Source organism: Cervus canadensis, chromosome 20 (assembly GCF_019320065.1).
Source record: "Cervus canadensis isolate Bull #8, Minnesota chromosome 20, ASM1932006v1, whole genome shotgun sequence".
In the NCBI taxonomy this organism is placed as follows: Eukaryota; Metazoa; Chordata; class Mammalia; order Artiodactyla; family Cervidae; genus Cervus; species Cervus canadensis.
Window position 1 is genome coordinate 36,313,383 of NC_057405.1, and position 16,797 is coordinate 36,330,179.

The 16,797-nt window shown below is 36.3% G+C and overlaps 1 protein-coding gene across 8 annotated transcripts in view; it reads right to left on the minus strand.

Moving 5' to 3' along the window:
• Positions 1 to 16,797, minus strand: part of ECHDC1 (ethylmalonyl-CoA decarboxylase 1) — a 56,433-nt gene that overhangs the window by 2,118 nt on the left and 37,518 nt on the right. For 7 of the 8 annotated variants that reach the window (XM_043438944.1, XM_043438941.1, XM_043438938.1 and 4 more), the window contains one exon: positions 12,206 to 12,286. The exons of the other annotated variant lie outside the window; for it this stretch is intronic. In XM_043438944.1, the coding sequence (XP_043294879.1) occupies positions 12,206 to 12,286 (81 nt within the window). The remainder of the gene's footprint in view (positions 1 to 12,205; positions 12,287 to 16,797) is intronic. 8 annotated transcript variants of the gene reach the window in all.

The following is a 16,797-nucleotide window of genomic DNA, read 5'->3' on the forward strand; positions in this document are numbered from 1 at the left end:
GAGTAAAGTGAAGGTATGGGAGTAGGGAATGTTAGGTGCACAGTACAAAAAAAAATGTATAATAAGTTAAAGTCAGTAGTCCTCAAGGTAAAAATACTGTTCTCTAACTTGGGATTTGTTTTTTAACTCCACTCTTCCCACAAGTATTTACTAAGTTCTACCAATGCCAAGTGGTCTAGATGCAGGACTACAGGAATGACCAAAATAAAATCTCTCTGCTCAGTTTACACTCCTGTTAGGAAAGAAAGACACTGAACAACAATATAATGTCAGTGGTGATAAATGCTACAAAGAAAACGGGGCAAGGGACTAGAGAATGAGGATACACGTGTTGGGTGTGTGCATGGAAGAGGCCTCTGAATTTTTGAGCAACTACCCAAGTGAGTGAGCAATGCAAAATTCTGGAAGGGAATTCCAGGAAGAGGGAATTACAAGTGCAAAGGCCTTGAAGCAGAACTGCTTAGTGTCTCTCGGGACAGGCTTATGTAGCAGGAATAGAGCCAACAGAGAGAAATGGGGGATGAGATCAGAGCAAGCTTATAGGCACTTGGATAGGAGGTCAGATTTTATTTTTCAAGTGTGAGGATCTTTAGGAGGAAGCTGTCCAAAGGAGCAGTATCTTATTTTGTAAGAGTTGCCTATTTAGCATTTAACAGCACACCAACTATTTTAAGGAACTTTATGTTAACTAATCCTTGGAACAACCCTGGAGGTATAGTAATGCTCGTTTTGCAGACAGAAACAGAGGCAACAGATTAAATAAACAGCACAGTCAAGGCCATGCAGCTATTAGCAGGGCCAGAATTTTAAATCCAAGTAAGTTAGCTTCCCCATGCGTGCTCTTAACCTCCCACTACATACAACAGGTAACTAGAGGAGAGTGGAAGCGGGCAAGCCAGTAAGAAAGTTGACAATGGCTTGCATTGGACTTGCAAGGGATGATTTCCTACAGCAGGGATACATTTTCCCCAAATATTGGGACTTTTATGTACAGGGTGATTAATCAAGTGGAACAATAAAAAGGGAATAAACGAGACTAGTAGGCACAGCAATCACATTTGCCAGTTAAATATGTGTATGCTGTTATTAATAGGCTGCATAAAGCTACACTGTTTAGGGAATGCAGCCTATCAGTATTTTGATTGCATGCCTCAATGCATTCACTATTAAAATCTAATTTGGTCTAAAGGTCATGTCTGAATTTAATTTTTTAAGAAAAATTGTTGCTTTCAAGCTACTCATTACAAAAACGAAGACTAAGTTCTGCAATTCCAAAGTGTTCAATGCCCAGCTGCAGGTGGTTGGTTCTTTTAGCACCAAGAACAACAGACTCTCAGTCTTTGACCCTTTAATCAAGAGAAATATTCAATAGAGAATTCTCACAAAAGCCTATTTACTAACCCACTGGGAAAGAGGACGTCTTGCAGCTGTGAATTTCTATGAGGGGAAATCTGCCTCAATTATGAACCACTGCTTTTAGAAGAAAACAGCCATGAAAGTAGTAGTTTTCAATTTATAATTTTCAAATGTGAGGGAAGAAGGAACTAAGTGTCTTAAGAATCTCAACTAGCCCCAAATTGTGAGGGAAGAACAGCTTCGTTAAACAGAAATCAAGGTCAAAAGAAAGAAATTACAGTAATGTCTAATAGACCTGGAAATAAGAATATTATTAATATTGAAAATTCTATAAAGCTTTTCACAGATAAAATTGTCACAGTTCCTAGTTACACTCTGGAACTGACATTGATGGCTCAGAGCTATGTCTACAATACAAAGAAGGACTATGTCAGGAAAAACTTCACTTAAAATCAGCTGAACATAAAAGCTGGTTAAAGTCCTAGATGTTGGGCTAATGCAGATGAATTTATGACAACAAAAGTCATTATGTATAAAGCATATATATATATATATATTTGGAATTGTTTCTAAAGAATAATGTTTATTATCATCTTTATACCATGTGTGGTTGTTTTCCTTTTGCCACATTTTATAAGGTGAGGTATCACTTGTAAATGACTCGAACAAATCCTGAGGTTGTCCTTGTACAAACACCTCTTGTCATCAGACTCTGACATCCATTCTTTATACATCTTGCCTAGGGTGTACTTGTGAACTGAAGTGCGTATTACATTAGTAAATATGACCAAAAATTTTATTAGTGACAAAAGAACACAACGTAGTTTAACAATGAGAGAAATATGGGACATTCAGATGATAACCTTTCACAAGACTCTTTATTAATCTAAAAGTTCAAATATAAAATTTTCAATAGTGATAATCAGATTTTATGAATAAAATGTCATATCAACAAGATATATCCAAAAATAGAAACTTCTTCCTAAGAGCCCTTATAGGATTATACACTAATTCCTGCTAGTTTAGATGCAGTTATCTGGTACCACCTATAATGTAGTTTATTGCAAGTGATAATCTATTAATCTATGTAGAAAACTGGAAGACCCAAATCTTAAAATTCTGAAGCCTTACAGCAGACTCACTAAACCATATTAACTCTCTTATTTTGATGAGTAAAAGAACTGTAAGTATCCTCTGGCTGTCTCTTAGTGTCATTATCATCGGCAAGGTTGAAAATTCCTGTGACACCCACTGAGAGGGGTGATGAGGAAATTAATCTAACTTAGATATACCTGGTGTTGTGGTATGGATATATCAGGAAAAACTAACCATAACTTGTGAAAGAGTATCTTTTGACAGGTGTTGCAAAGTCAATGGTGATACCTGAAAGGGCTGTTCATTTTGCTACTAATTTCTGATGAATTTAGCTATAAGCTTCAGGACTTTGAACAAACGTATTCAAGAAAAACAATTACCAAACTGTACTAAAATAGGAAACTTTTTAGTAGAAGTTATTTTTTAAAAGTGTTAAAAATGTTTATTATTAAAGAAAGGTACTTTTCATGGCAAAGAAGGTACTCCATGGCAAAGAAACAAGAAACACATACATAACTGCAGTGGGAAAGAGAATAGCTTAAGCCAGACTGCCAGGCCTGACCACTAGACCGGCTGTGTTTTACACCTTGTTAAAGAGGATGAGGAAGGGCACACTATCTAACATCCCTGGGCCTCTGTATGCTTGTTCAGCAAATAAAGGCAGTATTTATGCCTTAGAATTTCCATGAGTACTACAATAAATGAGTTAATATATGAAAGTTGCTTAGGACATATATACGCCACAATTCTGTTAATCCTAGAGGAACTTGTTTATATATATTTTTTAAAAAAATCAGTGTGGGACTTCCCTGGCAGTTCAGTGGTTAAGACTTCACCTTCCTGTGCAGAGTATGTGGCTTTGATCCCTGATTAGTGACCTAAGATCCCACATGCCTCCTGGCCAAGAAATCAAACTATAAAACAAAAGCAATATCGTAACCAATTCAATAAAGACTTTAAAAATAGTCCACATCAAAAAAAAAAAAATAGTCCACATCAAAAAAAAAATATCAGTGTGAATTTTTCTGCCTCTGCCACATCTATAGAACACAGTATTATTTATACTTTTATTTGGTATACAAAAATTATGTATTTTATAGCCTCACAGTACACACACTACATTCTCTATGTACTAGTTTTCATTATTATCAATTTGGTTGCCTTAATAGGTAAGTCACTACAAATAATAGCAGTGTTTCTGCTAGAATGGCATTATAAAGTTTTTTCCTGGACTAAATTCAGGTTCCCTAAAGTACTGAAATGTAAAAGAGCTATACTTGCACTGGAAGCCCAGCAAATAATGATACACTACCTTTCCTCAATATCTGTTAATGGAGACTACAAAGTATATGAAATTCTTAATTTTCAAATAAAGGTAGAAATAATACTGTGTTCTGTTATAGATATGGCTGAAGTGGAAGATTCCAAGTTGACTTTTTTTTAAAAAAACATAGACAGATACCTAAGACTAACTAAAGGAATATTGTGCAATATAAGTAAAAGCATAAATATTTAAAATTTTAAAGACAACAGTCCTGTTACAAAATTAAATCACATGATATCATAAATTTAAAGTCTGGAATCATTGATTTAAATAAAGTTTTAGGGTCAGAAATTGCTGGTCATTTACGTGGCATGGAGAACAAAGCAAATACAATAAAGCAAACTGTAGTGACATGGGGAAATATGGTTCAAACTTTTTAGAACCATGCCTTGAACACAGACATGTATCTGTTTGTGCATGTACGTTCCTGGCATTTTCTTCCTCCTGCTGTCTACCTGCCATCACATCACAAGACAAATTATAGAAAATAGAGGGAAAGATCTCAAAGATCCTCCCCTTACCTCACCTCTCTGATTTCCTGCTCTTGGCTGATTGGTCTCATGAGGCTCCATGTACTTTATGTAAAGAGACTGCTTGAGTAAGAAAGTATGTGGTTGAATGAAGTTTTTTTCTATTTGTGCACGTGTGCATTTGTGTGTGATGGTGGCGGTACAGTGAAAGAGAAACAAACAGGAGAATGTTTGGGGAATATAAAGTCTGATTTTAATATTCAGTTGTAATCCTAGCATGCTCAGAGAAGGGGATGTTCTTGATGTTACAAGCTCTGAAGTAAGACTTTTCACATAATACAGTGCTAACTACAGAACAAAGCAACACGCACAGGAAATGTGACTGCTTCCTGCGGTGGACATCTCATATTCAGAGTACAGGCACTGCCACAGTAAAAATGGAATTTGCTTTTTAATGACTCTGGGATGTGTTGGTTGGTGTGTGTGTGCATGTTTGTGTGCACATTTGTGCAAGCATGAGTATTATGTTGTATTTCGTGTTTGACTTATTAGGTTAGTATTTTAAGAAAAGGGCTACGTACAGTAGCTCCCTTGGGACAAGCCTGTTTCCAGCTCCCTTTCTTTGTAATAGACTTTGAACTAATAGGTAGCAGCTGGAAATGCTAATACCTTTGGCTGAGAGCTATTTATATTCATGAAATCAATGTTCAAGATTGAAAACAAATTAAATAGCAGGCTCTAAATTGCATAATTGAGAATTTTATTCCTCTAGGGAGATGATGGAATAAAAATGTGTTTTTCATCCAGTGTATAAACAGCAAAATCTTAAGATACTCCAAAGAAAACAAAAAGAAAATGCAGGTAATTCACACAGATACACATCAATGAACATATGAAAATTTATGCCTCACCAAAACCTTAAAAAGCACAAAATAAAATTTAATTTTTGATTATCAAAGTTAGAAGAGAGCTTTTAAAAGAGTAGTACTTATTGTAAAAAAGGATGCTCTCAGACAGACACTCATATACTGCTGGTGACAGCATAAACTGGCAGAATCTTTCCTAGAGGGTAACCTGGCACTATATATCAGAACTCTTAAACATGTTCACATTCTTTGACTAAGTACCTGAACTACTTAGTAAGTGTTAGGATTTATAGAATAAATCAAAGAAAATAATCCAAAATGACAAAGTCTTACATATCAAGCAGTTATCACAGCATTAATCATAATAGAGGAAAATTAGGAACAGTCAAAAGAGGATATTTTAGTACATCCAAACTGATGGAATATTTTTAAAAATTTTAAATTCATATTTATCAAATACACAAGTGGTATGGGAACACTTTCATTAAATATAAACTATAGATCATATGATCCTAATTTTCAAAAAATAGAAAATTATATGTCTATTTTAAAAAGACATGAAGAAAGCACACTGCAGTGCTAGTGCTAATTATCTTTGCTGTAACTTTAATTTTTATGCTATAGCTAACTATATTCTTAAAACTTTTTTAAATACAGTAAGGTATATTTTATTATTACAATATTTACAATAGTTCAAAATAAGTATTTTCAAAATAATCTTCCCTGGTGGCTCATATGGTAAAGAATATGCCTGCAGTGTGGGAGACCCAGGTTCAATCCCTGGGTCAGAAAGATCTCCTGGAGAAGGGAATGGCTACCCACTGCAGTATTCTTGCCTGGAGAATCCCATGGACAGAGGAGCCTGGCAGGCTGCAGTCCATGGGATCACAAAGAGTGGACATGACTGAATGACCAACACACAAAATAACCTAGAACGTAGCTATTCAATGTGTGGTCTGTGAACCAGTAATATCAGTATCAACTCAGGCTTCACCCCTGAGATGAAGTCAGAACTGCATTTCAATAAAATCCTCAGGCGATTCATATTCACCAGAATGCACACAATATCCTTTTACAACCAGAAAGCACAGTAAACATTTTTAAAGTATCATCATCTGTATTACTTACTATTGATGTTATCACACAAACTTAGTGGCTTAAAAAACATTATCTCAGTTCTGAACATGAAGAGTTCTGAAAACTAAGTGTAGTACATGACCCTGCAGTAGAGGAAATGTCCAGGAGTGCTATAAAGGCCATTATTGCCAAACTGACACAATTAGAATGTGGAAAGTATACTAGACGAAAGTATGGTATCAATGGTAAACTTCTTGCATTTGACAACTGTGTGCTATGGTTATATAAAGAACACTCTAGTTCTTCATTAGAGTACAGTAACTTACTATATGGACTCTTGCTGACAAAGGTCCATCTGGTCAAAGCTATGGTTTTTCCACTAGTCATGTATGGATATGAGAGTTGGACCATAAAAAAGGCTGAGGGCTGAAGAATTGATGCTTTTGAACTGTGGTGTTGGAAAAGACTCTTGAGAGTCCTTTAGACTGCAAGGAGACAACCAGTCAGTCCTAAAGGAAATCAGTCCTGAATATTCTTTGGAAGGACTGATGCTGAAGCTGAAGCTCCAACCCTTTGGCCACTTGACGTGAAGAGCCAACTCACTGGAAAAGGCCCTGATGCTAGGAAAGATTGCGGCAGAAGGAGAAGGGGATGACAGAGGATGAGATGGTTGAATGGCATCACTAACTCAATGGACATGAGTTTGAGCAAACTCCAGGAGTTGGTGATGGACAGGGAAGCCTGGCGTGCTGCAGTCCATGGGGTTGCAAAGAGTCGGACACAACTGAGCAACTAGTTCTTGAAAAAAGAATATATATTTATGTATGTGTGTGTGGGTGTATAAGGGAGTAAAAGGGTAAGATGTTTGCAACCTACTCTCAAATTTCTCATAAAAAACTATTCTACATATATGTGTATGTATATACATATATAAAACATACATATACACACACACATAAGAGGTGAAAAACAGAAGAGCAAAATGTTAAAAATTGGTGAAGTTACATTATAAAATGGTACAGGGAGTCTTTGTCCATTCCACAACTGGTTCCAGGATCCCTCACAGATATCAGAATCTTCAGATGCTTAATTTCCTTATACAAAATGGTGCAGTATTTTTATATAAACTGTACACGTCCTCCCATATAGTTTAAATATCTCTAGATTACCTAATTCAGTGTAAAAGGAACATCAGTAGTTGCAAGCACATGGCAAATTCAAGTTTTGCTTTTTGAAATTTTCTGGAATTTTTTTTCCAGAGTATTTTCAATCCTTGGTTGAAATCTTGAATTTGAAACCCACAGATACAGAGGGCTGACCGTAATTTCAAACCAAAAACACAATTCCAATTTCTCTCTTATACCAAATTAAGCAGCAAAAACTGAATAATAGACAAGAAATTAAACTGTTCACATGTTTCTGACTGCCAAAAGTTGACAGTGAAAACTCAAGCAGTCTGAGTTTGTCATTTTCTATTTTCGAGGATATTTCTGAGAGATTTTCTTTCCTTTCCCCTTGCCTCTCCCACCCCCTTCCTTTTGTTGAATGATAGGGAATAAGACAAGGGGATTCAAGGAATGAGTGTTCTAAGCACCTCCTAAAGCACACTCTAGAATCTTGAGCTTGAAACCAATCTAAGAAACTATAATACAGTAACACATTAAGTAATTTTTGGAACAACGAACCTTTATCAATTTGGTGTATCTAAATTTACAAGTTTAAAAAGATGCAGTTCACAAAGGTAACTTGGAGTAACAAAGTTACCAATTTTAATTGGTGATCAAATAGGAATATAAAAGTTAGCAAAAAAAAAACCAAAAAACTGACAACTATATTCTCTATGACAAGCCCTTGTGACGGAGGTAGAATGGTCCCACAAAGACGTCCAGGCCCTAATCCCAGGAAGCTGTGCATACGTTACTTTACATGATAAAATTAAGATCTAATTAAGGTTTTATATATATATATATATATATATATATATATAAAAACCTCTTATATATATATATATAGAGGCATTATCCCAGGCATTATCTGAGTGGGCTCATTCTAACCAGTGAGCTCTTAAAAGCAGAAAACTTTCTCCAGCTGGAGTCGGAAAGATGCAGCAGAGGGAAAAGTGAGAAAGATTTAAAGTGTGAAAGGAACTTAACCCCCCCACTGCTGAAGGGGGTCACATGGAAAACATGAGAAGGAATACAGGCATCCTCCAAGAGTGAAGACTGACCCCTGGCTGGCATGCTGACAGAAAAACAGAGACCTCAGTCTTACAAGTGCATAGGACTGGATTCTGCCAGCTGTGACCAGGATGAGCCTGGACGTGCACGCTCCCCCGAGTCCTTAGAGCTCAGTCCGGTCAACCTACTGACTTGGGCCATGCGTGACCAGGTTTAGAGAAGCCAGTTTGGCCCAGCCAGACTTCCAACTTATGTATCTGTGAGATAAACGGGTGCTGTTATAAGCCACTAAATTTGAGGTGATTTGTTATGGCTGCAATAGAAAATTAATATTCAAATACATATTTTCTTAATTTGTGTTTCATTTAATCAAGACAAATTTAAAAGTCAGAAGCAGATGATTTTATCACAGTTCTAGCTTTTCATTTTCTCATCAATTTTGTCACTAAAGAGAAACATAATGTTTGAATGACGAGTTTTTGAGCACTGTGGAATGCCAATTTTTAAGTTACCAGCTTTAGAAAATGTTTTTTAAAAGCCATTTTCTCTAAGCAAGTTTTACATAAAAATTGTGACTCAACTGGAGGCAATTCAGTCTAAGAGTCTATATATGTCATGTAGATCTGAGTGCTTCTGACGTATTAATTTATTACATGTATTATCAGCTGGTGCTTAAAGGGTTTTGGGGCAAGGAGGGGGGTAATGCTGGAATGCTGTATAAGCTCATTTATTAGGAATATTCATATTAAAAGTATTTCTCAAAAAAAAAGTATTTCTCATCTCCTGAAATAGTTTACAGTTTGTTATAGAAAATAATCGACAGAGCAATGATAAAGTTAGGTGGAAGATCAGCTAGAGTAATTTATACTGATTCATCACTACCTTATAACTAGTGGTTAGGAATGTACTTCAGTTATACAAGACTCTCTACTAGCCTTTACCTTTAAGAACTCTTGTATTGAGTGTGTACATTTAAAAGAGCTGAATAGTCTAAGAGAGTGTTTTCACGCTTCTATTGTGAAGGATCAGTTTCTATGTTTTTTAAACTTCTTGTAAGTGGTGAACCAACAATTTTATAAAATGTAATAAAACTGTATTACTAAAAATACTAAACAAAAAATCAAGACGCACAACTTTCTTGAATGGCAGCACCAAGCTAGCATAAATGTGTGATAAACATATGTTTAATGAATGACTCTACTGAATGCAGCTTAAAACAAGGATCTATACAAGCCAAGTAGTTGATCCACAAATGAATATGTCTTCATGGAAAAGTGACTGTATCTGTTTATGATACTGAATATATCTGATGAGGGTAGTACCCTCAGATTTCTCATAATCAAAAAAAAACTCAGCATTTTATGAGGTTCTAGGACATAAGACACTTCATTTATAGAAAAACATAGCAAACATAGTATTAAAGGACTAAGTAATCTTTAATTATTTCTTCTGTGATTTTGCCTTTTGTCCTGAACCCTAACTCCACCGAAACACAGATCAGGAATGAGTATAAAAGATGAAACAAAAGTCTAACAAATGCTTAAAGATGAGCACACGACTCTGTGTTAGAGAGTACATCTATAAAGTTTTAATCTTCACTTACTTTTATGTAGAGGCTTTTTAAGTGTAATAATGTATACTTACATATAGCTTAGGATTCTTTAGATATATTACATTATATCTAAATATATACTTTATATTTATATATTATATAATTTTATATTTAAATGATATATTTCATAAGTACCTTTATTTCAGGGTAAAGCGAGAAAAGCATTTAATCCTTTCACACACATTTTCAATTTAGTCTCATGTTGTCCATAAAGCCAATATAACTCCTTCCTCCTCACAGAATGAAATGTAGCTTCCTGATAGAATCTGGAATTGGGTCCATATAGTAAAAGCTATGGTGTTTCCAGTAGAAATGTATGAATGTGAGAGTTGGACCATAAAGAAAGCTGAGCACTGAAGAATTAATGCTTTTGAACTGTGGTGTTGGAGAAGACACGTGAGAGTCCCTTAGACTGCAAGGAGATCAAAACAGTCAATCCTAAAGGAAATCAGTCCTGAATATTTATTGGAAGGACTGATGCTGAAGCTGAAACTCCAATACTCTGGCCACCTGATGCAAAGAACTGACTCCTTGGAAAAGACCCTGATGCTGGGAAAGACTGAAGGTGGGAGGAGAAGGGGACAGCAGAGGATGAGATGGTTGGATGGCATCACTGACTCAATGGACATGAGTTTGAGTAAGCTCCAGGAGCTGGTGATGGACAGGGAGGCCTGGCGTGCTGTGCACAGTCCATGGGGTCGCAAAGAGTCGAACACAACTGAGTGACTGAAGTGAACTGAATGCAATCTGCACTGGCGACAGCAGAGGGCGGTGTCATGGGAAATGACCAGTTTTTGTTGCTACAAGAATCCTCCCCAGTTAGGAAGTACTAGTTTTCAAACTGGCTTCTCCAGGTGGCGGTGGCTCAAAGGTAAAGAATCTGCGTGTAATGTAGGAGAAGCAGGTTCAATCCCTGGGTCGGGAAGATCCCCTGGAGTAGAGCATAGCAGTCCACTCCAGTATGCTTGCCTGGAGAATCCCATGGACAGAGGAGCCGGGCAGGCTACAGTCCATATGGTCACAGAGAGTCAGACACAACTAAAGCAACTTTAGCACAGTTTTCAAAGAGACTGGGATCTTTGTCATTTGTCTTATACACCCAAACTATTTTAAAATCTCAATTTATTTGACTACAAAGTGACATGTTTCAACTTATAAACTGAAACCTGAATCATAAATTGAAAAAAGTTACCTCTTTTGCATAAATTAGCTAACTGAATCTTTCCTCACAGTATTTCTATTAGTATGCTATTTATATTTAGTTCAAAAGGAAAATAAATAGAATATATTGGTTATAGAATAGTTAACTTATAAAACTATAAAGGAAAATGAGAAAGTAATTATAAAATTTAGGGTAATACTTTCTTACAGACGGAAATGAAGGGGTTATGCCTTAGGGAGTTCAGGAATGCTGATAATGTTTCAATTCTTGACCTATAAGATGGTTACATAGCTTCCTATTTTGTAGCAAGCCATTAAACTGACATTTATGTTTTATACACACAAAACCAAAATATAGAAAGCCTTACAAAAACTGTATCATTCCTATAAAGTACAGCTTCGTGTGTTAGTCACTCAGTCGTATTAGACTCTGCAACCCCACAAACTGTAGCCCACCAGGCTTCTCCATCCATGGAATTCTCCAGGCAAGAAAACGAGTGGATTGCCATTCCCTTCTCCTAAAGTATAGCTATCCAATACTAAAAAGAATCCTAGGATTAAAGGGTTAATTGGTACCAAATAATTTTCTCTAAATGAATTCTCTAATCAGCCCAAACTCCCCACAAAGTTTCTACAAATCACAGTAGAGACAGGGTCTGAGAAAACCTCTTGTTATTAGTAAGAGGAACACTTAGGCAGACCCTTTCCCCATTCTCTTTATTTCTTTGGTTTTATTTTTTAGTTCTTTTCTTGTATAATTCCTATGACTCTTAAAGTTTCATGTATTTCCTCGGCTTCATTCCCCAGGGACTTTGTTAATATGGATTTGTTTCTTTCAAAACCATTTTGTTTTGTTAACTTTCTGAAATGCACAGCAGTGAAGTAATTATGGAGTTACATTAGACTGATTAAGATTATCTACTTTAATGATATGATTGGCAGAAAGAAAATATTTGCTCATCGATCATCCTATTTAAAAATATATAAAATACCTATAATTCGGGCAAAGAAATAAATTTCACACATTAATTATATTTGTGCAAGGAGCAATACAATGTTTACCCTACCTGAAATCACACGCAGTAGTAACTTCTGCTCCTCCACCCAATGCCCGACCTTGAACCAGTGCAACACTTATTAAAGGAAGTCTATGTATTGAAGGAAGAAGGAAAAAATGGATGTTAGTATTTTAAATTTTGATATTAATCTACAAGTATTTAAAAAACTTGAGATATAGTAGAAACAAAATTATTGATCTATGTTTATAAAAACAAGCACACCTCAAAGTACAATAGAACCATTAGCCTGTAACCATGAGAAGCAAAACAGTATAATAATGAAGATATAATAATTCATACTAAATGATATGCAAACTTGTCAAAGTGAAGGTGTTAGTAGCTAAGTTGTGTCTGACTCTGTGCCACCCCATGAACTGTAGCCTGCCAACTTCCTCTATCCATGGAATTCTCCAGGCAAGAATGCTGGAATGGGTAGCCATTCCCTTCTTCAGGGGATCTTCCTGACCCAGGGATCAAACCTGGGTCTCCTGCACTGCCATCTTTACCATTCTGAGCCACCAGGGAAGCCCCAAACTGATCAACATACCTCTCCAAATCATTATTTATTTTAAACTACAGGCATATTAACTTTCTTCCAAATAAACAGTTGTTTCTGTGTAATGCAAGCACATCTCATTTTATTGCACTTCACTTTACTGGGCTTCCCTGGTGGCTCAGCTGGTAAAGAATCCACCTTCAATGTGGGAAACTTGGGTTCGATCCCTGGGTTGGGAAGATCCCCTGGAGAAGGAAAAGGCTACCCTCTCCAGTATTCTGGCCTGGAGAAATCCATGGACTGTATATAGTCCACGAGGTTGCAAAGAGTCGGACACGACTGAGCAACTTTTACTTTCACTTATTGTGCTAGATTAGGCTTTGGCTAACAGTTAGCCAAGTTGTGAATGCAAAGTAAAAGTTCTTGAAGGAAATTAACAGTGCTCCTCCAGTGAACACAGGAAAGATAAGAAAGCAAAACAACTTTATTGCTAATAGGAAGAAAGTCTTATTGGTTCAGATATTAGATCAAACTACCCACATTTCCTTAAGCCAAAGCCTAATCCAGAGCAAGGTCCTAACTCTCTTCAGTTTTATGAAGGCTGAGAGAGATGTGGAAGACACAGAAGAAAAGTCTGAAGCTAGCAGAGGCTGAAGCCGTCTCCATAACATAAATGTGCTAGGTAAGGCAGCACATGCTGATGCAGATCAGACGCCAGCTGCAGCAAGTCATCCTGAAGATCTAACTAAGATAATTCATGAAGGTGAGGACACAGACAAAACAACCTTATATTAGAAGAAGATGCCATCTAGGACTGAAATTCACGGCTACAGAGAGACGTCAATGCCTGGCTTCAAAGCTTCAAAGGACAGGCTGACTCTCTGTTTAGGGGCAGCTCGTTACTAGTTGAAACTAAATGCTCATTTACCACTCTGAAAATCTGAGGGCTCTTAAGAATTATGCTCAATCTACTCAGTGTTATGTAAATGGAACAACAAAGGCTGGGTGAGCATATCGGTTTACAACGTGGTTTACTAAATATTTTAAGTCCACTGCTGATTTACTGCTCAGAAAAAACAGATTTCTTGCAAACCATTACTGCCCATTGACAATGAAATGCACTGGTCACCCAAGAGCTCTGATGAAGGTGTACAGTGAAATAAAAGCTGTTTTCCATGCCTGCTAATACAATATCCATTCTGCAGCCTGTGGATCAAGTTAGTAATTTTAACTTTCAAGTCTCATTATTTAAAAAATACAATTCATTAGTCTTTTAGCTTCCACAGAGAGTGATTCTTCTGATGGATCTGGAGAAAGTAAATTGAAAACCTTCTGGAAAGGATTCACTATTCAAGATGCTGTTGGGGCTTCCCCAATGGCTCAGCAGGTAAAGAATCTGTCTGTGATGCAGGAGACCCAGGAGACTGCAGTTCGATCCCTGGGTCGGGAAGATTCCCTGGAGGAAGAAATGGCAACCAATGCCAGTATTTTTGCCTGGAAAATTTCATGGGCAGAGGAGCCTGGTGACATTATTAAAAACATCTGTGATTTGTGGGAAGAACTCATCATCATTAACAGGAGTTTGGAAGAAGCTGATTCCAAACCTCTTGGATGACTTTGAGGCGTTCAAGACATCATTAGAGGAAATAACTGCAGATGTGATGGAAACAGCAAGAGAACAAGAAGTGGAGCCTGAAAATGTGACGGATTCTGCTGCAATCTCATGATAAACTTAAACAGATGAGGAGTTGCTTCTCATGGATGAGCAGAGAGTGTTTTCTTGAGATGGAATCTACTCCTGGTGAAGATGTTGTGACTGTTGAAATGACAACAAAAGATTTTAAATATTAAGTAAACATATTTGATAAAGCTGCCACAGGGTTTGAGAGGATTGACTCCAATTCTGAAAGAAGTTCCTCTGAGTAAAATGCTGTCAAACAGCACTGGATGTTACAGAGAAATCAAAGGAAGAGTCAAGTGAAGTTGAAAACTTCACTGTTGTCTTATTTCAAGAAATTTCCACAGCTACCCCAACCTTTAGCAACTACCACCTTGATCAGTTAGCAGCCATTAATACTGACCCTACACCATCAAAGAGATTAAGATTCACTGAAGGCTCAGATGACGATTGGCATTTTTTAGCAATAAAGTGTTTCTAAATTAATATGTACATTTTTTAAGACATAATGCTATCACATACTTAATAGACTACAGTAGAGTATAAATATAACTTTCATATGCACTGGAAAACCAAAAAATTCTGTGACTTGCTTTATTTTGACACCACTTTGTTGTGGCGGTGTGGAACCTAACCTGCAATGTCTCCGAGGTAAGCCTGTATACAGGCTTCCTGGGGGGCTCACAGGTAAAGAGTCTGCCTGCGATGCAGAAGACCCAGGTTTGATCCCTGCACAGGGACAATTCCCTGGAGAAGGCAATGGCAACCCGCTCCAATATTCTTGCCTGGAGAATTCCATGGACAGAGAAGCCTGGCAGGCTACAGTTCATGGGGTCCAAAGAGTTGGACAGGACTGACTGACTGACTAACAAGCTTGTAGAGAGCTCCTGGAACTTCTAAGCACCTGACAATTGGGAATTACTCAGTCTTAGTCCATTTTTGTTGATATCAAATTACAGATGGGAAAATTAAGGCTGTATCAAAAAGGAAGAAATGTGGTATGGAAGGTTCCTATCAAAAATCTTTTCATTCCTCATTCAAATGATCCAGAGACTGATTCTACATAAAAGAATGGTTCTGAAGTAAAAAGTCTTTACCTCTCATGTTTGCAAAGACCCATTTTGCAGAACTGTGTATTAAAAGGTGAATTTAAAATGTTTTGAAAATATATAACTTTTAGTGGGTCTAACCAAAATGAAAAGATGCAGGTCTAAAGAAATTGCACATTTCTTAACACACACTGCTTCCAAATAAAAAGAATTATCTAAAGAAAAAAACTTCTAAGATTTACTTAAGAAAAGGTCAAATGTGGTAAGAAGTAGGTGAACAGGAAGTAAGACAATGAAGACAGTATTCACTCTCCCTAGACTCTCACATATAAAGAGCAACAAAAATACATTGATGTCCAATTAATAAGTGTGTAAACAAGTATTTATTTCCTTAGTTTCCCTGAATTTTAACTTTTTTTACATTCAGAATATGGAAGTAGAAAGCTAATCACCCCAATCATGTAAGTTTGTAACCCCAAATGCATAATGGCAGGACCCAAATTTTTTCCCTTTTCTTCCTCTTCTAGGTGCAAAGTGAATCCATCTTTCTCAGAAGTATGTAAAAGCTTTCTCCAACTGATAACTCTTTTTCTCTCTCCTTGTGGATACAGATCACTTCACTATACATTCTACTAATTTTGAATATTAGGTTATCTTTATGTGTCTTTTCTGCTTTAGTATCAGTATTTAACTTTCACATGTCTATACTTAAATATAGCCAGCTTACAACAAAATACAAACTCTTCAGGGAAAAGAGCTAAGTCTTAAACTCTTTTTACGTCTCAAGGCTCTTATTTTTAAAATATTTGTATGTACTTCACTAACAACTGATTATATGACTGTCCTTGATGGCAAAAATAAATATGAACCAAAATATATGAATATTGAATTCATATATTCTAAATATGAATAGACTATCAGTGACTATTTTTTAACTAGTGCAAAGCATAGAATAATAGTTATTTTGGGTTTTTTAGAAACTGTGTTCTTTTTTAAATAATTGCCTTTTTTATTTTTTAAATTATGAAAATATAACACATTTATAGGAGACTTGGAAAATACAGAACAAAGTTACATACAGTTCCACTATATATTACAATTATTTTTTAATAGATAAAGATTTTTAGTTGGAGTTTCAATATCAAACTCTCAAAAATTAATGGACTGAATATACAGAAAAGTAGAAGGATACAGTAGACCTGAAAGGCACCATGAACCAATTCAACATAATTAAGATTTATACAATTTTCACACAACAGGAGGATACAAATTCTATTCAAGTTCTCATAAACTATAAACTAGGAGACCCTGGAACATATCCAGGGACATAAAACAAGGTGCAAAAATTTCATGGTCTAAAGGTATCAAAATCAAAGTC